Source organism: Aquarana catesbeiana, linkage group LG01 (genome assembly GCF_042186555.1).
Source record: "Aquarana catesbeiana isolate 2022-GZ linkage group LG01, ASM4218655v1, whole genome shotgun sequence".
NCBI lineage: Eukaryota > Metazoa > Chordata > Amphibia > Anura > Ranidae > Aquarana > Aquarana catesbeiana.
The window spans coordinates 4700655-4725338 of NC_133324.1; the positions used below are offsets into that span (position 1 = coordinate 4700655).

Here is a 24684-nt window from a genome sequence, read left to right on the forward strand (position 1 = left end):
TGGTGTATAGAGCCAAAAAGATTAGAATTGTGTCCATGTCCCAATATTTATGGACCTAACTGTATATTCATGTTCTCTATCATTGTGTGTATACATATATATACATGTTCTCTATCATTGTGTGTATACATATATATACATGTTCTCTATCATTGTGTGTATACATATATATTATTTTGTGTGTGTTGCTGTAACTATACAATGATTGTGACTGATGTGTCAAGTTTGGTCCGAGTCCAATCGGTGGATCAGATTTTCTCTGGCGGTGGATTTGGACGGAACTCTTTACATCGGATTTGAGTGTAAGTTCCGTGTATCCTATCTGGGTTTTCTTTGTAACACAAGTTGAGTACTCATTTTAATTGGTTGGTTCACCTGTAACCTAATGATGACACTTTAGAGCAGTATATAGGGGATTGTGGTGACCAGTTCCAATAGGCAATGGCTAATCATGAACTTTTGTGTGAAACCCGTCTACCTCTTTGTCCCCTGCTCCATCTGTCCACCACTTGTCATATGAAGCTTTAATAAAAGGATCTTTGGAAGTCCCGCCGTCCGGAATCATTTCCTTGTGTCCTCGGTGTAGACTTCTCTCTGTGATAACACAGGCTGGTCTCATCATTCCTTTATACAATGCACACTAAATTCCTCGTAGGGAGGTCTGTGGGGTACAATACGATTAATCATCTGATGGTAGGAGTTGGTTTGTGGTGGCCAAAGACCAATCTTATCGTACCCGACAGACCTCCCAACGAGGCATTTATTGTGTACTGTATAAAGCAAGGGTCTTCGTTCTCTGCAAAGGGCCAGTTTACTGTCCTTCAGACTTTAGGGGGACCGGACTGTGGCCATCAGGAGTAGAAAATGTCCCAGCTTCAATTGAAGTCCACAATGCCCCATCTTTGGTGTTATTAGGAGGAATTGTGCCAAATCAATGGTGTCATTGAGCCCCATTGTTGGTGTCCCTGGGAGGAACAGTGTCCCATCATTGGTGTCATTGAGCCCCATTGTTGGTGTCATTGGGAGGAATTGTGCCCCATCCTTGGTGTCACTGGGAGGAATAGTGTCCCATCAGTGGTGTCATTGGTAGGAATTGTGAGCCATCATTGGTCTCATTAGGATCCATTGTTGGTGTCACTGGGAGGAATAGTGTCATACACACCGATGCTATAATTCACCCAATGTGTGGCACCTTTATGAAAGGCTGGTATGGACAGGGTATGCCCTCACAGGACATGGGTGACACCAGGGACAGTGTATGCCCTCACAGGACATGGGTGACACCGGGGACACTGTATGCCCTCACAGGACATGGGTGACACCAGGGACAGTGTATGCCCTTACAGGACATGGGTGACACCGGGACAGTGTATGCCCTCACAGGACATGGGTGACACCAGGGACAGTGTATGCCCTTACAGGACATGGGTGACACCGGGACAGTGTATGCCCTCACAGGACATGGGTGACGCCAGGGACTGTGTATGCTCTAACAGGATATGAGTGACACCAGTGACACTGTATGCCCTCACAGGACATGGGTGACACCGGGACAGTGTATGCCCTCACAGGACATGGGTGACACCAGGGACTGTGTATGCCCTAACAGGACATGAGAGACACCAGTGACACTGCATGCCCTCACAGGACATGGGTGACACCAGGGACAGTGTATGCCTTCACAGGACATGGGTGACACCGGGGACAGTGTATACCTTCAAAGGACATGGGTGACACCGGGGGCAGTGTATGCCCTCACAGGACATGGGTGACACCGGGGACACTGTATGCCCTCAGAGGACATGGGTGACACCGGGGACACTGTATGCCCTCACAGGACATGGGTGACACCGGGGACAGTGTATGCCCTCAGAGGACATGGGTGACACCGGGGACACTGTATGCCCTCAGAGGATATGGGTGACACCGGGGACAGTGTATGCCCTCAGAGGAGAGGACATGGGTGACACCAGGGATACTGTATGCCCTCACAGGACATGGGTGACACCAAGGACAGTGTATGCCCTCATAGGACATGGGTGATACCAGGGACACTGTATGCCCTCACAGGACATGGGTGACACCAGGGACACTGTATGCCCTCACAGGACATGGGTGACACGACACCGGGTACAATGTATGCCCTCATAGGACATGGGTGACATCGGGGACACTATGCCCTCAGAGGACATGGGTGACACCGGGGACAGTGTATGCCCTCATAGGACATGGGTGACACGGTGCTGGTAGGTGACTTACATGCCATGGGCCATGCTGGAATCTCCAGGGAGGACCGTGAAGAACTGGCACAGAGCGTCGCTGGTACAAATCTGCTGACATTGCTCCACATTCTCCACCTCCGTGTCCAACACAGTGATGCCCTCATACTCCACATCCTGAGACAGGAGGTCGGCACAGCCGAGGAATCCTGAAAAATAAGAGGTCCATCTACAATTCTGCCACAGTCTGTTAGAGTGCCCCCTATTTATGGCTTACATAATCACACTCTTTTTACAGAGTACCCCCCCCTAATGCAGACCTAACCTGCCACCAACATGGGCAATTCTAATGAAGCCAATGAAAACAAGATACAGGAGCAAACCTTACCTTCATATCTTTAGCTCCATCAGTGCATTCAAAGATATGGGCAGCTGAAGTTATATGTAAATCTTGCTCTACTGCCTCCCACCTCCTCAATCTATTATCTCCTTAATGTGACCAGTATGGAGTCTTGGGAGGAGGAAGGACGAAGCCAATCTCAACATAGTGCCCACCTCCCAGCCTACCTATTATCTCCTTCATGTGACCTGTATGGAGTCTTGGGAGGAGGCAGGGTGGAGCCAATCACAACAGAGTGCCCATCTTCCAGCCTACCTATTTTCTCCTTCATGTGACCAGTATGGAGTCTTGGGAGGAGGAAAGGTGGAGCCAATCACAACATAGTGCCCACCTCCCCAACCTACCTTTTATCTCCTTCATGTGACCAGTACAGAGTCTTGGGAGGAGGAAGGGTGGAGCCAATCACAACATAGTGCCCACCTCCCCAGCCTACCTATTATCTCCTTCATGTGACCAGTATGGAGTCTTGGGAGGAGGAAGGACAGACCCAATCTCAACATAGTGCCCACCAACCCAGCCTACCTATTATCTCCTTCATGTGACCAGTATGGAGTCTTGGGAGAAGGAAGGACTGAGCTAATCTCAACATAGTGCTCATCTCTCAGCCTACCTATTATCTCCTTCATGTGACCAGTATAGAGTCTTGGGAGGAGGAAGGACAGAGACAATCTCAGCATAGTGCCCTCCTCCCAGCTTGCCTATTATCTCCTTCATGTGACCAGTATGGAGTCTTCGGAGGAGGAAAGGTGGAGCCAATCACAACATAGTGCCCACCAACCCAGCCTACCTATTATCTCCTTCATGTGACCAGTATGGAGTCTTGGGAGGAGGAAGGACAGAGCCAATATCAACATAGTGCCCACCAACCCAGCCTACCTATTATCTCCTTCATGTGACCAGTATGGAGTCTTGGGAGGAGGTAGGGTGGAACCAAACACAACATAGTGCCCACCTCCCAGCCTACCTATTATCTCCTTCATGTGATCAGTGTGGAGTCTTTGGAGGAGGAGGGACAGAGCCAATGTCAACATAGTGCCCACCTCCCCAGTCTACCTATTATCTCCTTCATGTGACCAGTATGGAGTCTTGGCAGGAGGAAAGGTGGAGCCAATCACAACATAGTGCCCACCTCCCCAGCCTACCTATTATCTCCTTCATGTGACCAGTATGGAGTCTTGGGAGGAGGAAAGGTGGAGCCAATCACGACATAGTGCCCACCAACCCAGACTACCTATTATCTCCTTCATGTGACCAGTATGGATTTTTGGGAGGAGCAAGGGTGGAACCAATCACAACATAGTGCCCACCTCCCCAGCCTACCTATTATCTCCTTCATGTGACCAGTATGGAGTCTTGGGAGGAGGAAAGGTGGAGCCAATCACAACATAGTGCCCACCAACCCAGATTACCTATTATCTCCTTCATGTGACCAGTATGGATTCTTGGGAGGAGCAAGGGTGGAACCAATCACAACATAGTGCCCACCTCCCCAGTCTAACTATTATCTCCTTCATGTGACCAGTATGGAGTCTTGGGAGGAGGAAAGGTGGAGCCAATCACAACATAGTGCCCACCTCCCCAGCCTACCTATTATCTCCTTCATGTGACCAGTATGGAGTCTTGGGAGGAGGAAAGGTGGAGCCAATCACAACATAGTGCCCACCAACCCAGATTACCTATTATCTCCTTCATGTGACCAGTATGGATTCTTGGGAGGAGCAAGGGTGGAACCAATCACAACATAGTGCCCACCTCCCCAGTCTAACTATTATCTCCTTCATGTGACCAGTATGGAGTCTTGGGAGGAGGAAAGGTGGAGCCAATCACAACATAGTGCCCACCTCCCCAGCCTACCTATTATCTCCTTCATGTGACCAGTATGGAGTCTTGGGAGGAGGAAGGACAGAGCCAATCTCAACATAGTGCCCACCAACCCAGCCTACCTATTATCTCCTTCATGTGACCAGTATGGAGTCTTGGGAGGAGCAAGGGTGGAGCCAATCACAACATAGTGCCCACCTCCCCAGCCTACCTATTATCTCCTTCATTTGACCATTACAGAGTCTTGGGAGGAGGAGGGACAGAGCCAATCACAACATAGTGCCCACCAACCCAGCCTACCTATTATCTCCTTCATGCAACTAGTATGGAGTCTTGGGAGGAGGAAGGATGGAGCCAATCTCAACATAGTGTCCCCTCCCAGCCTACCTATTATCTCCTTCATGTAACCAGGATGGAGTCTTGGGAGGAGGAAGGACAGAGCCAATCTCAACATAGTACCCACCTCCCAGCCTACCTATTATCTCCTTCATGTGACCTGTATGGAGTCTTGGGAGGAGCAAGGGTGGAACCAATCACAACATAGTGCCCAACTCCCTAGCCTACCTATTATCTCCTTCATGTGACCAGTATGGAGTCTTGGGAGGAGGAAAGACAGAGACAATCTCAGCATAGTGCCCTCCTCCCAGCCTACCTATTATCTCCTTCATGTGACCAGTACAGAGTCTTGTGAGGAGGAAGGACGGAGCCAATCTCAACATAGCGGAGATTTACATATAACCTCATCGGCCTGTATTACGGTATATTGGTTGGGTTAGGAGTCATTTTTATGAAGACTCTTCTCATTCATGTTCTCTTTGTGTGCTTCATTACACGTGGACAGGTTTGTGACAGGTTCACTTTAAATGCTGTGTGTATGGTATATGGGGCCCGTTGGTTCTATTCCAATGTCCCTGACCACTGACTGATATTACAGAGATGACACTCTCCAGGAGAACACAAATTCTCATACCTTCCATATCCTCATCTGTACGGAACTTTATGGAACGTTCTAATATGTCTTCTCAATGTACATTTTTCTTTTATCTTTCTGATCTCCATTCACAGAGCCCCTCGTTCTACATCACCCTCCCCGCCATTGGCCCACTCAGTCTGTCTGGTTCGGGTGTTTCCTGGACATTTCTCTATTACCTGGTTCTGTCGCTTGCTTTCCAAAGCCGGAGAAGGCATTATGGATGGATGTGACGTTCTCTGGGAGCCCCGACTCCGTACGTAGCAGATTACAGACACACCTACCAGAAAATGAACGCCAAGTCAGATACCTATAAAACTCTACACCTAATATCAGATCCATATAGAACTCTACACCTAATATCAGATCTGTATAGAACTCTACACCTAATATCAGATCCATATAGAACTTTACACCTAATATCAGATCCATATAGAACTCTACACCCAATATCAGATCCATATAGAACTCTACACCTAATAGCAGATCTGTATAGAACTCTACACCTAATATCAGATCCATATAGAACTCTACACCTAATATCAGATCTGTATAGAACTCTACACCTAATATCAGATCCATATAGAACTTTACACCTAATATCAGATCCATATAGAACTCTACACCCAATATCAGATCCATATAGAACTCTACACCTAATAGCAGATTTCTATAGAACTCTACACCTAATATCAGATCCATATAGAACTCTACACCTAATATCAGATCCATATAGAACTCTACACCTAATATCAGATCTGTATAGAACTCTACACCTAATATCAGATCTGTATAGAACTTTACACCTAATATCAGATCCATATAGAACTCTACACCCAATATCAGATCTGTATAGAACTCTACACCTAATATCAGATCCATATAGAACTCTACACCTAATATCAGATCCATATAGAACTCTACACCTAATATCAGATCCATATAGAACTCTACACCTAATATCAGATCCATATATAACTCTACACCTAATATCAGATCTCTATAGAACTCTACACCTAATATCAGATCCATATAGAACTCTACACCTAATATCAGATCTGTATAGAACTCTACACCTAATATCAGATCCATATAGAACTCTACACCTAATATCAGATCCATATAGAACTCTACACCTAATATCAGATCTGTATAGAACTCTACACCTAATATCAGATCCATATAGAACTCTACACCTAATATCAGATCCATATATAACTCTACACCTAATATCAGATCTCTATAGAACTCTACACCTAATATCAGATCCATATAGAACTCTACACTTAATATCAGATCTGTATAGAACTCTACACCTAATATCAGATCCATATAGAACTCTACACCTAATATCAGATCCATATAGAACTCTACACCTAATATCAGATCCATATAGAACTCTACACCTAATAGCAGATTTCTATAGAACTCTACACCTAATATCAGATCTGTATAGAACGCTACACCTAATATCAGATCCATATAGAACTCTACACTTAATATCAGATCCATATAGAACTCTACACCTAATATCAGATCCATATAGAACTCTACACCTAATATCAGATCTGTATAGAACTCTACACCTAATATCAGATCCATATAGAACTCTACACCTAATATCAGATCCATATAGAACTCTACACCTAATATCAGATTTCTATAGAACTCTACACCTAATATCAGATCCATATAGAACTCTACACCTAATATCAGATCCATATAGAACTCTACACCTAATATCAGATCTGTATAGAACTCTACACCTAATATCAGATCCATATAGAACTCTACACCTAATATCAGATCCATATAGAACTCTACACCTAATATCAGATCTGTATAGAACTCTACACCTAATATCAGATCCATATAGAACTCTACACCTAATATCAGATCCATATAGAACTCTACACCTAATAGCAGATTTCTATAGAACTCTATACCTAATATCAGATCCATATAGAACTCTACACCTAATATCAGATCCATATAGAACTCTACACCTAATATCAGATCCATATAGAACTCTACACCTAATATCAGATCTCTATAGAACTCTACACCTAATATCAGATCCATATAGAACTCTACACCTAATATCAGATCTGTATAGAACTCTACACCTAATATCAGATCCATATAGAACTCTACACCTAATATCAGATCCATATAGAACTCTACACCTAATATCAGATCCATATAGAACTCTACACCTAATAGCAGATTTCTATAGAACTCTACACCTAATATCAGATCTGTATAGAACGCTACACCTAATATCAGATCCATATAGAACTCTACACCTAATATCAGATCTGTATAGAATTCTACACCTAATATCAGATCCATATAGTACTCTACACCTAATATCAGATCTGTATAGAACTCTACACCTAATATCAGATCTGTATAGAATTCTACACCTAAATTCAGATCCGTATAGAACTCTACACCTAATATCAGATCTTTATAGAACTCTACACCTAATATCAGATCCCTATAGAACTCTACATCTAATTTCAGATCCTTATAGAACTCTACACCTAATATCAGATCTGTATAGAACTCTACACCTAATATCAGATCTGTATAGAACTCTACACATAATATCAGATCCGTATAGAACTCTACACCTAATATCAGATACCTATAGAACTCTACACCTAATAACAGATCCTTATAGAACTCTACACCCAATATCAGATCCTTATAGAACTCTACACCTAATATCAGATCTTTATATAACTCTACACCTAATATCAGATCCATATAGAACTTTACACCTAATATCAGATCCATATAGAACTTTACACCTAATATCAGATCCATATAGAACTCTACACCCAATATCAGATCCATATAGAACTCTACACCTAATAGCAGATTTCTATAGAACTCTACACCTAATATCAGATCCATATAGAACTCTACACCTAATATCAGATCCATATAGAACTCTACACCTAATATCAGATCCATATAGAACTCTACACCTAATATCAGATCCATATAGAACTCTACACCTAATATCAGATCTCTATAGAACTCTACACCTAATATCAGATCCATATAGAACTCTACACCTAATATCAGATCTGTATAGAACTCTACACCTAATATCAGATCCATATAGAACTCTACACCTAATATCAGATCCATATAGAACTCTACACCTAATAGCAGATTTCTATAGAACTCTACACCTAATATCAGATCTGTATAGAACGCTACACCTAATATCAGATCCATATAGAACTCTACACTTAATATCAGATCCATATAGAACTCTACACCTAATATCAGATCCATATAGAACTCTACACCTAATAGCAGATTTCTATAGAACTCTACACCTAATATCAGATCTGTATAGAACGCTACACCTAATATCAGATCCATATAGAACTCTACACTTAATATCAGATCCATATAGAACTCTACACCTAATATCAGATCCATATAGAACTCTACACCTAATATCAGATCTGTATAGAACTCTACACCTAATATCAGATCCATATAGAACTCTACACCTAATATCAGATCCATATAGAACTCTACACCTAATATCAGATTTCTATAGAACTCTACACCTAATATCAGATCCATATAGAACTCTACACCTAATATCAGATCCATATAGAACTCTACACCTAATATCAGATCTGTATAGAACTCTACACCTAATATCAGATCCATATAGAACTCTACACCTAATATCAGATCCATATAGAACTCTACACCTAATATCAGATCTGTATAGAACTCTACACCTAATATCAGATCCATATAGAACTCTACACCTAATATCAGATCCATATAGAACTCTACACCTAATAGCAGATTTCTATAGAACTCTATACCTAATATCAGATCCATATAGAACTCTACACCTAATATCAGATCCATATAGAACTCTACACCTAATATCAGATCCATATAGAACTCTACACCTAATATCAGATCTCTATAGAACTCTACACCTAATATCAGATCCATATAGAACTCTACACCTAATATCAGATCTGTATAGAACTCTACACCTAATATCAGATCCATATAGAACTCTACACCTAATATCAGATCCATATAGAACTCTACACCTAATATCAGATCCATATAGAACTCTACACCTAATAGCAGATTTCTATAGAACTCTACACCTAATATCAGATCTGTATAGAACGCTACACCTAATATCAGATCCATATAGAACTCTACACCTAATATCAGATCTGTATAGAATTCTACACCTAATATCAGATCCATATAGTACTCTACACCTAATATCAGATCCATATAGAACTCAACACCTAATATCAGATCTGTATAGAATTCTACACCTAAATTCAGATCCGTATAGAACTCTACACCTAATATCAGATCTTTATAGAACTCTACACCTAATATCAGATCCCTATAGAACTCTACATCTAATTTCAGATCCTTATAGAACTCTACACCTAATATCAGATCTGTATAGAACTCTACACCTAATATCAGATCTGTATAGAACTCTACACATAATATCAGATCCGTATAGAACTCTACACCTAATATCAGATACCTATAGAACTCTACACCTAATAACAGATCCTTATAGAACTCTACACCCAATATCAGATCCTTATAGAACTCTACACCTAATATCAGATCTTTATATAACTCTACACCTAATATCAGATCCATATAGAACTTTACACCTAATATCAGATCCATATAGAACTTTACACCTAATATCAGATCCATATAGAACTCTACACCCAATATCAGATCCATATAGAACTCTACACCTAATAGCAGATTTCTATAGAACTCTACACCTAATATCAGATCCATATAGAACTCTACACCTAATATCAGATCCATATAGAACTCTACACCTAATATCAGATCCATATAGAACTCTACACCTAATATCAGATCTCTATAGAACTCTACACCTAATATCAGATCCATATAGAACTCTACACCTAATATCAGATCTGTATAGAACTCTACACCTAATATCAGATCCATATAGAACTCTACACCTAATATCAGATCCATATAGAACTCTACACCTAATAGCAGATTTCTATAGAACTCTACACCTAATATCAGATCCATATAGAACTCTACACCTAATATCAGATCTGTATAGAACTCTACACCCAATATCAGATCCATATAGAACTCTACACTTAATATCAGATCCATATAGAACTCTACACCTAATATCAGATCCATATAGAACTCTACACCTAATAGCAGATTTCTATAGAACTCTACACCTAATATCAGATCTGTATAGAACGCTACACCTAATATCAGATCCATATAGAACTCTACACTTAATATCAGATTCATATAGAACTCTACACCTAATATCAGATCCATATAGAACTCTACACCTAATATCAGATCTGTATAGAACTCTACACCTAATATCAGATCCATATAGAACTCTACACCTAATATCAGATCCATATAGAACTCTACACCTAATATCAGATCTGTATAGAACTCTACACCTAATATCAGATCCATATAGAACTCTACACCTAATATCAGATCCATATAGAACTCTACACCTAATATCAGATCTGTATAGAACTCTACACCTAATATCAGATCCATATAGAACTCTACACCTAATATCAGATCCATATAGAACTCTACACCTAATAGCAGATTTCTATAGAACTCTATACCTAATATCAGATCCATATAGAACTCTACACCTAATATCAGATCCATATAGAACTCTACACCTAATATCAGATCCATATAGAACTCTACACCTAATATCAGATCTCTATAGAACTCTACACCTAATATCAGATCCATATAGAACTCTACACCTAATATCAGATCTGTATAGAACTCTACACCTAATATCAGATCCATATAGAACTCTACACCTAATATCAGATCCATATAGAACTCTACACCTAATATCAGATCCATATAGAACTCTACACCTAATAGCAGATTTCTATAGAACTCTACACCTAATATCAGATCTGTATAGAATTCTACACCTAATATCAGGTCCATATAGTACTCTACACCTAATATCAGATCTGTATAGAACTCTACACCTAATATCAGATCTGTATAGAATTCTACACCTAAATTCAGATCCGTATAGAACTCTACACCTAATATCAGATCTTTATAGAACTCTACACCTAATATCAGATCCCTATAGAACTCTACATCTAATTTCAGATCTGTATAGAACTCTACACCTAATATCAGATCTGTATAGAACTCTACACCTAATATCAGATCTGTATAGAACTCTACACATAATATCAGATCCGTATAGAACTCTACACCTAATATCAGATACCTATAGAACTCTACACCTAATAACAGATCCTTATAGAACTCTACACCCAATATCAGATCCTTATAGAACTCTACACCTAATATCAGATCTTTATATAACTCTACACCTAATATCAGATCCATATAGAACTTTACACCTAATATCAGATCCATATAGAACTTTACACCTAATATCAGATCCATATAGAACTCTACACCCAATATCAGATCCATATAGAACTCTACACCTAATAGCAGATTTCTATAGAACTCTACACCTAATATCAGATCCATATAGAACTCTACACCTAATATCAGATCCATATAGAACTCTACACCTAATATCAGATCCATATAGAACTCTACACCTAATATCAGATCTCTATAGAACTCTACACCTAATATCAGATCCATATAGAACTCTACACCTAATATCAGATCTGTATAGAACTCTACACCTAATATCAGATCCATATAGAACTCTACACCTAATATCAGATCCATATAGAACTCTACACCTAATAGCAGATTTCTATAGAACTCTACACCTAATATCAGATCTGTATAGAACGCTACACCTAATATCAGATCCATATAGAACTCTACACTTAATATCAGATCCATATAGAACTCTACACCTAATATCAGATCCATATAGAACTCTACACCTAATAGCAGATTTCTATAGAACTCTACACCTAATATCAGATCTGTATAGAACGCTACACCTAATATCAGATCCATATAGAACTCTACACTTAATATCAGATCCATATAGAACTCTACACCTAATATCAGATCCATATAGAACTCTACACCTAATATCAGATCTGTATAGAACTCTACACCTAATATCAGATCCATATAGAACTCTACACCTAATATCAGATCCATATAGAACTCTACACCTAATATCAGATTTCTATAGAACTCTACACCTAATATCAGATCCATATAGAACTCTACACCTAATATCAGATCCATATAGAACTCTACACCTAATATCAGATCTGTATAGAACTCTACACCTAATATCAGATCCATATAGAACTCTACACCTAATATCAGATCCGTATAGAACTCTACACCTAATATCAGATCTGTATAGAACTCTACACCTAATATCAGATCCATATAGAACTCTACACCTAATATCAGATCCATATAGAACTCTACACCTAATATCAGATCCATATAGAACTCTACACCTAATATCAGATCTCTATAGAACTCTACACCTAATATCAGATCCATATAGAACTCTACACCTAATATCAGATCTGTATAGAACTCTACACCTAATATCAGATCCATATAGAACTCTACACCTAATATCAGATCCATATAGAACTCTACACCTAATATCAGATCCATATAGAACTCTACACCTAATATCAGATCTCTATAGAACTCTACACCTAATATCAGATCCATATAGAACTCTACACCTAATATCAGATCTGTATAGAACTCTACACCTAATATCAGATCCATATAGAACTCTACACCTAATATCAGATCCATATAGAACTCTACACCTAATATCAGATCCATATAGAACTCTACACCTAATAGCAGATTTCTATAGAACTCTACACCTAATATCAGATCTGTATAGAACGCTACACCTAATATCAGATCCATATAGAACTCTACACCTAATATCAGATCTGTATAGAATTCTACACCTAATATCAGATCCATATAGTACTCTACACCTAATATCAGATCTGTATAGAACTCTACACCTAATATCAGATCTGTATAGAATTCTACACCTAATATCAGATCCATATAGAACTCTACACCTAATATCAGATCTTTATAGAACTCTACACCTAATATCAGATCTGTATAGAATTCTACACCTAATATCAGATCCATATAGAACTCTACACCTAATATCAGATCTTTATAGAACTCTACACCTAATATCAGATCCATATAGAACTCTACACCTAATATCAGATCTGTATAGAACTCTACACCTAATATCAGATCCATATAGAACTCTACACCTAATATCAGATCCATATAGAACTCTACACCTAATAGCAGATTTCTATAGAACTCTATACCTAATATCAGATCCATATAGAACTCTACACCTAATATCAGATCCATATAGAACTCTACACCTAATATCAGATCCATATAGAACTCTACACCTAATATCAGATCTCTATAGAACTCTACACCTAATATCAGATCCATATAGAACTCTACACCTAATATCAGATCTGTATAGAACTCTACACCTAATATCAGATCCATATAGAACTCTACACCTAATATCAGATCCATATAGAACTCTACACCTAATATCAGATCCATATAGAACTCTACACCTAATAGCAGATTTCTATAGAACTCTACACCTAATATCAGATCTGTATAGAACGCTACACCTAATATCAGATCCATATAGAACTCTACACCTAATATCAGATCTGTATAGAATTCTACACCTAATATCAGATCCATATAGTACTCTACACCTAATATCAGATCTGTATAGAACTCTACACCTAATATCAGATCTGTATAGAATTCTACACCTAAATTCAGATCCGTATAGAACTCTACACCTAATATCAGATCTTTATAGAACTCTACACCTAATATCAGATCCCTATAGAACTCTACATCTAATTTCAGATCCTTATAGAACTCTACACCTAATATCAGATCTGTATAGAACTCTACACCTAATATCAGATCTGTATAGAACTCTACACATAATATCAGATCCGTATAGAACTCTACACCTAATATCAGATACCTATAGAACTCTACACCTAATAACAGATCCTTATAGAACTCTACACCCAATATCAGATCCTTATAGAACTCTACACCTAATATCAGATCTTTATATAACTCTACACCTAATATCAGATCCTTATAGAACTCTACACCTAATATCAGATCTGTATAGAACTCTACACCTAATATCAGATATGTATAGAACTCTACATCTAATATCAGATACCTATAGAACTCTACACCTAATATCAGATCCTTATAGAACTCTACACCTAATATCAGATCTTTATAGAACTCTACACCTAATATCAGATCCTTATAGAACTCTACACCTAATATCAGATACCCATAGAAATCTACACCTAATATCAGATACCTATAGAACTCTACACCTAATATCAGATCCATATAGAACTCTACACCTAATATCAGATCTGTATAGAACTCTACACCTAATATCAGATCCATATAGAACTCTACACCTAATATCAGATCCATATAGAACTCTACACCTAATATCAGATCCATATAGAACTCTACACCTAATAGCAGATTTCTATAGAACTCTACACCTAATATCAGATCCATATAGAACTCTACACCTAATATCAGATCCTTATAGAACGCTACACCTAATATCAGATCCATATAGAACTCTACACCTAATATCAGATCCATATAGAATTCTACACCTAATATCAGATCCATATAGAACTCTACACCTAATATCAGATCCATATAGAACTCTACACCTAATAGCAGATTTCTATAGAACTCTACACCTAATATCAGATCTGTATAGAACGCTACACCTAATATCAGATCTGTATAGAACTCTACACCTAATATCAGATCTGTATAGAATTCTACACCTAAATTCAGATCCGTATAGAACTCTACACCTAATATCAGATCTTTATAGAACTCTACACCTAATATCAGATCCCTATAGAACTCTACATCTAATTTCAGATCCTTATAGAACTCTACACCTAATATCAGATCTGTATAGAACTCTACACCTAAATTCAGATCCGTATAGAACTCTACACCTAATATCAGATCTTTATAGAACTCTACACCTAATATCAGATCCCTATAGAACTCTACATCTAATTTCAGATCCTTATAGAACTCTACACCTAATATCAGATCTGTATAGAATTCTACACCTAAATTCAGATCCGTATAGAACTCTACACCTAATATCAGATCTTTATAGAACTCTACACCTAATATCAGATCCCTATAGAACTCTACATCTAATTTCAGATCCTTATAGAACTCTACACCTAATATCAGATCTGTATAGAACTCTACACCTAATATCAGATCTGTATAGAACTCTACACATAATATCAGATCCATATAGAACTCTACACCTAATAACAGATCCTTATAGAACTCTACACCCAATATCAGATCCTTATAGAACTCTACACCTAATATCAGATCTTTATATAACTCTACACCTAATATCAGATCCTTATAGAACTCTACACCTAATATCAGATCTGTATAGAACTCTACACCTAATATCAGATATGTATAGAACTCTACATCTAATATCAGATACCTATAGAACTCTACACCTAATATCAGATCCTTATAGAACTCTACACCTAATATCAGATCTGTATAGAACTCTACACCTAATATCAGATCCTTATAGAACTCTACACCTAATATCAGATACCCATAGAAATCTACACCTAATATCAGATACCTATAGAACTCTACACCTAATATCAGATCTGTATAGAACTCTACACCTAATATCAGATCCATATAGAACTCTACACCTAATATCAGATCCATATAGAACTCTACACCTAATATCAGATCCATATAGAACTTTACACCTAATAGCAGATTTCTATAGAACTCTACACCTAATATCAGATCCATATAGAACTCTACACCTAATATCAGATCCTTATAGAACGCTACACCTAATATCAGATCCATATAGAACTCTACACCTAATATCAGATCTGTATAGAATTCTACACCTAATATCAGATCCATATAGTACTCTACACCTAATATCAGATCTGTATAGAACTCTACACCTGATATCAGATATGTATAGAACTCTACACCTAATATCAGATCTGTATAGAATTCTACACCTAAATTCAGATCCGTATAGAACTCTACACCTAATATCAGATCTTTATAGAACTCTACACCTAATATCAGATCCCTATAGAACTCTACATCTAATTTCAGATCCTTATATAACTCTACACATAATATCAGATCCATATAGAACTCTACACCTAATATCAGATCCATATAGAACTCTACACCTAATAGCAGATTTCTATAGAACTCTACACCTAATATCAGATCCATATAGAACTCTACACCTAATATCAGATCCATATAGAACTCTACACCTAATATCAGATCTGTATAGAACTCTACACCTAATATCAGATCCATATAGAACTCTACACCTAATATCAGATCCATATAGAACTCTACACCTAATATCAGATCTGTATAGAACTCTACACCTAATATCAGATCCATATAGAACTCTACACCTAATATCAGATCCATATAGAACTCTACACCTAATAGCAGATTTCTATAGAACTCTACACCTAATATCAGATCCATATAGAACTCTACACCTAATATCAGATCCATATAGAACTCTACACCTAATATCAGATCCATATAGAACTCTACACCTAATATCAGATCTCTATAGAACTCTACACCTAATATCAGATCCATATAGAACTCTACACCTAATATCAGATCTCTATAGAACTCTACACCTAATATCAGATCCATATAGAACTCTACACCTAATATCAGATCCATATAGAACTCTACACCTAATATCAGATCCATATAGAACTCTACACCTAATAGCAGATTTCTATAGAACTCTACACCTAATATCAGATCTGTATAGAATGCTACACCTAATATCAGATCCATATAGAACTCTACACCTAATATCAGATCTGTATAGAATTCTACACCTAATATCAGATCCATATAGTACTCTACACCTAATATCAGATCTGTATAGAACTCTACACCTAATATCAGATCCATATAGAACTCTACACCTAATATCAGATCCATATAGAACTCTACACCTAATATCAGATCTGTATAGAACTCTACACCTAATATCAGATCCATATAGAACTCTACACCTAATATCAGATCCATATAGAACTCTACACCTAATATCAGATCTGTATAGAACTCTACACCTAATATCAGATCCATATAGAACTCTACACCTAATATCAGATCCATATAGAACTCTACACCTAATAGCAGATTTCTATAGAACTCTATACCTAATATCAGATCCATATAGAACTCTACACCTAATATCAGATCCATATAGAACTCTACACCTAATATCAGATCCATATAGAACTCTACACCTAATATCAGATCTCTATAGAACTCTACACCTAATATCAGATCCATATAGAACTCTACACCTAATATCAGATCTGTATAGAACTCTACACCTAATATCAGATCCATATAGAACTCTACACCTAATATCAGATCCATATAGAACTCTACACCTAATATCAGATCCATATAGAACTCTACACCTAATAGCAGATTTCTATAGAACTCTACACCTAATATCAGATCTGTATAGAACGCTACACCTAATATCAGATCCATATAGAACTCTACACCTAATATCAGATCTGTATAGAATTCTACACCTAATATCAGGTCCATATAGTACTCTACACCTAATATCAGATCTGTATAGAACTCTACACCTAATATCAGATCTGTATAGAATTCTACACCTAAATTCAGATCCGTATAGAACTCTACACCTAATATCAGATCTTTATAGAACTCTACACCTAATATCAGATCCCTATAGAACTCTACATCTAATTTCAGATCTGTATAGAACTCTACACCTAATATCAGATCTGTATAGAACTCTACACCTAATATCAGATCTGTATAGAACTCTACACATAATATCAGATCCGTATAGAACTCTACACCTAATATCAGATACCTATAGAACTCTACACCTAATAACAGATCCTTATAGAACTCTACACCCAATATCAGATCCTTATAGAACTCTACACCTAATATCAGATCTTTATATAACTCTACACCTAATATCAGATCCATATAGAACTTTACACCTAATATCAGATCCATATAGAACTTTACACCTAATATCAGATCCATATAGAACTCTACACCCAATATCAGATCCATATAGAACTCTACACCTAATAGCAGATTTCTATAGAACTCTACACCTAATATCAGATCCATATAGAACTCTACACCTAATATCAGATCCATATAGAACCCTACACCTAATATCAGATCCATATAGAACTCTACACCTAATATCAGATCTCTATAGAACTCTACACCTAATATCAGATCCATATAGAACTCTACACCTAATATCAGATCTGTATAGAACTCTACACCTAATATCAGATCCATATAGAACTCTACACCTAATATCAGATCCATATAGAACTCTACACCTAATAGCAGATTTCTATAGAACTCTACACCTAATATCAGATCTGTATAGAACGCTACACCTAATATCAGATCCATATAGAACTCTACACTTAATATCAGATCCATATAGAACTCTACACCTAATATCAGATCCATATAGAACTCTACACCTAATAGCAGATTTCTATAGAACTCTACACCTAATATCAGATCTGTATAGAACGCTACACCTAATATCAGATCCATATAGAACTCTACACTTAATATCAGATCCATATAGAACTCTACACCTAATATCAGATCCATATAGAACTCTACACCTAATATCAGATCTGTATAGAACTCTACACCTAATATCAGATCCATATAGAACTCTACACCTAATATCAGATCCATATAGAACTCTACACCTAATATCAGATTTCTATAGAACTCTACACCTAATATCAGATCCATATAGAACTCTACACCTAATATCAGATCCATATAGAACTCTACACCTAATATCAGATCTGTATAGAACTCTACACCTAATATCAGATCCATATAGAACTCTACACCTAATATCAGATCCATATAGAACTCTACACCTAATATCAGATCTGTATAGAACTCTACACCTAATATCAGATCCATATAGAACTCTACACCTAATATCAGATCCATATAGAACTCTACACCTAATATCAGATCCATATAGAACTCTACACCTAATATCAGATCTCTATAGAACTCTACACCTAATATCAGATCCATATAGAACTCTACACCTAATATCAGATCTGTATAGAACTCTACACCTAATATCAGATCCATATAGAACTCTACACCTAATATCAGATCCATATAGAACTCTACACCTAATATCAGATCCATATAGAACTCTACACCTAATATCAGATCTCTATAGAACTCTACACCTAATATCAGATCCATATAGAACTCTACACCTAATATCAGATCTGTATAGAACTCTACACCTAATATCAGATCCATATAGAACTCTACACCTAATATCAGATCCATATAGAACTCTACACCTAATATCAGATCCATATAGAACTCTACACCTAATAGCAGATTTCTATAGAACTCTACACCTAATATCAGATCTGTATAGAACGCTACACCTAATATCAGATCCATATAGAACTCTACACCTAATATCAGATCTGTATAGAATTCTACACCTAATATCAGATCCATATAGTACTCTACACCTAATATCAGATCTGTATAGAACTCTACACCTAATATCAGATCTGTATAGAATTCTACACCTAATATCAGATCCATATAGAACTCTACACCTAATATCAGATCTTTATAGAACTCTACACCTAATATCAGATCTGTATAGAATTCTACACCTAATATCAGATCCATATAGAACTCTACACCTAATATCAGATCTTTATAGAACTCTACACCTAATATCAGATCCCTATAGAACTCTACATCTAATTTCAGATCCTTATAGAACTCTACACCTAATATCAGATCTGTATAGAACTCTACACATAATATCAGATCCGTATAGAACTCTACACCTAATATTAGATACCTATAGAACTCTACACCTAATATCAGATCCTTATAGAACTCTACACCTAATATCAGATCTGTATAGAACTCTACACCTAATATCAGATATGTATAGAACTCTACATCTAATATCAGATACCTATAGAACTCTACACCTAATATCAGATCCTTATAGAACTCTACACCTAATATCAGATCTTTATAGCACTCTACACCTAATATCAGATCCTTATAGAACTCTACACCTAATATCAGATACCTATAGAAATCTACACCTAATATCAGATACCTATAGAACTCTACACCTAATATCAGATCCATATAGAACTCTACACCTAATATCAGATCTGTATAGAACTCTACACCTAATATCAGATCCATATAGAACTCTACACCTAATATCAGATCCATATAGAACTCTACACCTAATAGCAGATTTCTATAGAACTCTACACCTAATATCAGATCCGTATAGAACGCTACACCTAATATCAGATCCATATAGAACTCTACACCTAATATCAGATCTGTATAGAATTCTACACCTAATATCAGATCCATATAGTACTCTACACCTAATATCAGATCTGTATAGAACTCTACACCTGATATCAGATATGTATAGAACTCTACACCTAATATCAGATCTGTATAGAATTCTACACCTAAATTCAGATCCGTATAGAACTCTACACCTAATATCAGATCTTTATATAACTCTACACCTAATATCAGATCCTTATAGAACTCTACACCTAATATCAGATCTGTATAGAACTCTACACCTAATATCAGATACGTATAGAACTCTACATCTAATATCAGATACCTATAGAACTCTACACCTAATATCAGATCTTTATATAACTCTACACCTAATATCAGATCCTTATAGAACTCTACACCTAATATCAGATCTGTATAGAACTCTACACCTAATATCAGATACGTATAGAACTCTACATCTAATATCAGATACCTATAGAACTCTACACCTAATATCAGATCTTTATAGAACTCTACACCTAATATCAGATCTTTATAGAACTCTACACCTAATATCAGATCCTTATAGAACTCTACACCTAATATCAGATACCTATAGAAATCTACACCTAATATCAGATACCTATAGAAATCTACACCTAATATCAGATACCTATAGAATTCTCTATACCTAATATCAGATCTTAATAGAACTCTACACCTAATATCAGATCCTTATAGAACTGTACACCTAATATTAGATCCGTATAGAACTCTACACCTAATATCAGATCCATATAGAACTCTACACCTAATATCAGATCTCTACAGAACTCTACACCTAATATCAGATCTTTATAGAACTCTACACCTAATATCAGATACCCATAGAAATCTACACCTAATATCAGATACCTATAGAACTCTACACCTAATATCAGATCCATATAGAACTCTACACCTAATATCAGATCTGTATAGAACTCTACACCTAATATCAGATCCATATAGAACTCTACACCTAATATCAGATCCATACAGAACTCTACACCTAATAGCAGATTTCTATAGAACTCTACACCTAATATCATATCCTTATAGAACGCTACACCTAATATCAGATCCATATAGAACTCTACACCTAATATCAGATCTGTATAGAATTCTACACCTAATATCAGATCCATATAGTACTCTACACCTAATATCAGATCTGTATAGAACTCTACACCTGATATCAGATATGTATAGAACTCTACACCTAATATCAGATCTGTATAGAATTCTACACCTAAATTCAGATCCGTATAGAACTCTACACCTAATATCAGATCTTTATAGAACTCTACACCTAATATCAGATCCCTATAGAACTCTACATCTAATTTCAGATCCTTATAGAACTCTACACCTAATATCAGATCTGTATAGAACTCTACACATAATATCAGATCCGTATAGAACTCTACACCTAATATTAGATACCTATAGAACTCTACACCTAATATCAGATCCTTATAGAACTCTACACCTAATATCAGATCTGTATAGAACTCTACACCTAATATCAGATATGTATAGAACTCTACATCTAATATCAGATACCTATAGAACTCTACACCTAATATCAGATCCTTATAGAACTCTACACCTAATATCAGATCTTTATAGAACTCTACACCTAATATCAGATCCTTATAGAACTCTACACCTAATATCAGATACCTATAGAAATCTACACCTAATATCAGATACCTATAGAACTCTACACCTAATATCAGATCCATATAGAACTCTACACCTAATATCAGATCTGTATAGAACTCTACACCTAATATCAGATCCATATAGAACTCTACACCTAATATCAGATCCATATAGAACTCTACACCTAATAGCAGATTTCTATAGAACTCTACACCTAATATCAGATCCGTATAGAACGCTACACCTAATATCAGATCCATATAGAACTCTACACCTAATATCAGATCTGTATAGAATTCTACACCTAATATCAGATCCATATAGTACTCTACACCTAATATCAGATCTGTATAGAACTCTACACCTGATATCAGATATGTATAGAACTCTACACCTAATATCAGATCTGTATAGAATTCTACACCTAAATTCAGATCCGTATAGAACTCTACACCTAATATCAGATCTTTATATAACTCTACACCTAATATCAGATCCTTATAGAACTCTACACCTAATATCAGATCTGTATAGAACTCTACACCTAATATCAGATACGTATAGAACTCTACATCTAATATCAGATACCTATAGAACTCTACACCTAATATCAGATCTTTATATAACTCTACACCTAATATCAGATCCTTATAGAACTCTACACCTAATATCAGATCTGTATAGAACTCTACACCTAATATCAGATACGTATAGAACTCTACATCTAATATCAGATACCTATAGAACTCTACACCTAATATCAGATCTTTATAGAACTCTACACCTAATATCAGATCTTTATAGAACTCTACACCTAATATCAGATCCTTATAGAACTCTACACCTAATATCAGATACCTATAGAAATCTACACCTAATATCAGATACCTATAGAAATCTACACCTAATATCAGATACCTATAGAATTCTCTATACCTAATATCAGATCTTAATAGAACTCTACACCTAATATCAGATCCTTATAGAACTGTACACCTAATATTAGATCCGTATAGAACTCTACACCTAATATCAGATCCATATAGAACTCTACACCTAATATCAGATCTCTACAGAACTCTACACCTAATATCAGATCTTTATAGAACTCTACACCTAATATCAGATACCCATAGAAATCTACACCTAATATCAGATACCTATAGAACTCTACACCTAATATCAGATCCATATAGAACTCTACACCTAATATCAGATCTGTATAGAACTCTACACCTAATATCAGATCCATATAGAACTCTACACCTAATATCAGATCCATATAGAACTCTACACCTAATAGCAGATTTCTATAGAACTCTACACCTAATATCATATCCTTATAGAACGCTACACCTAATATCAGATCCATATAGAACTCTACACCTAATATCAGATCTGTATAGAATTCTACACCTAATATCAGATCCATATAGTACTCTACACCTAATATCAGATCTGTATAGAACTCTACACCTGATATCAGATATGTATAGAACTCTACACCTAATATCAGATCTGTATAGAATTCTACACCTAAATTCAGATCCGTATAGAACTCTACACCTAATATCAGATCTTTATAGAACTCTACACCTAATATCAGATCCCTATAGAACTCTACATCTAATTTCAGATCCTTATAGAACTCTACACCTAATATCAGATCTGTATAGAACTCTACACATAATATCAGATCCGTATAGAACTCTACACCTAATATTAGATACCTATAGAACTCTACACCTAATATCAGATCCTTATAGAACTCTACACCTAATATCAGATCTGTATAGAACTCTACACCTAATATCAGATATGTATAGAACTCTACATCTAATATCAGATACCTATAGAACTCTACACCTAATATCAGATCCTTATAGAACTCTACACCTAATATCAGATCTTTATAGAACTCTACACCTAATATCAGATCC

The 24684-nt window shown here is 36.7% G+C and overlaps 1 protein-coding gene across 1 annotated transcript in view; it reads right to left on the reverse strand.

Annotated features, from left to right (window-relative positions):
- Nucleotides 1–24684, reverse strand: part of LOC141124140 (coagulation factor XI-like) — a 68654-nt gene that overhangs the window by 15743 nt on the left and 28227 nt on the right. Inside the window, exons 9-10 of the mRNA XM_073612216.1 lie at nt 5590–5690; nt 2260–2428 (exon numbers count right to left, since the gene is read on the reverse strand). Of these exons, the coding sequence (XP_073468317.1) occupies nt 2260–2428; nt 5590–5690 (270 nt within the window). The remainder of the gene's footprint in view (nt 1–2259; nt 2429–5589; nt 5691–24684) is intronic.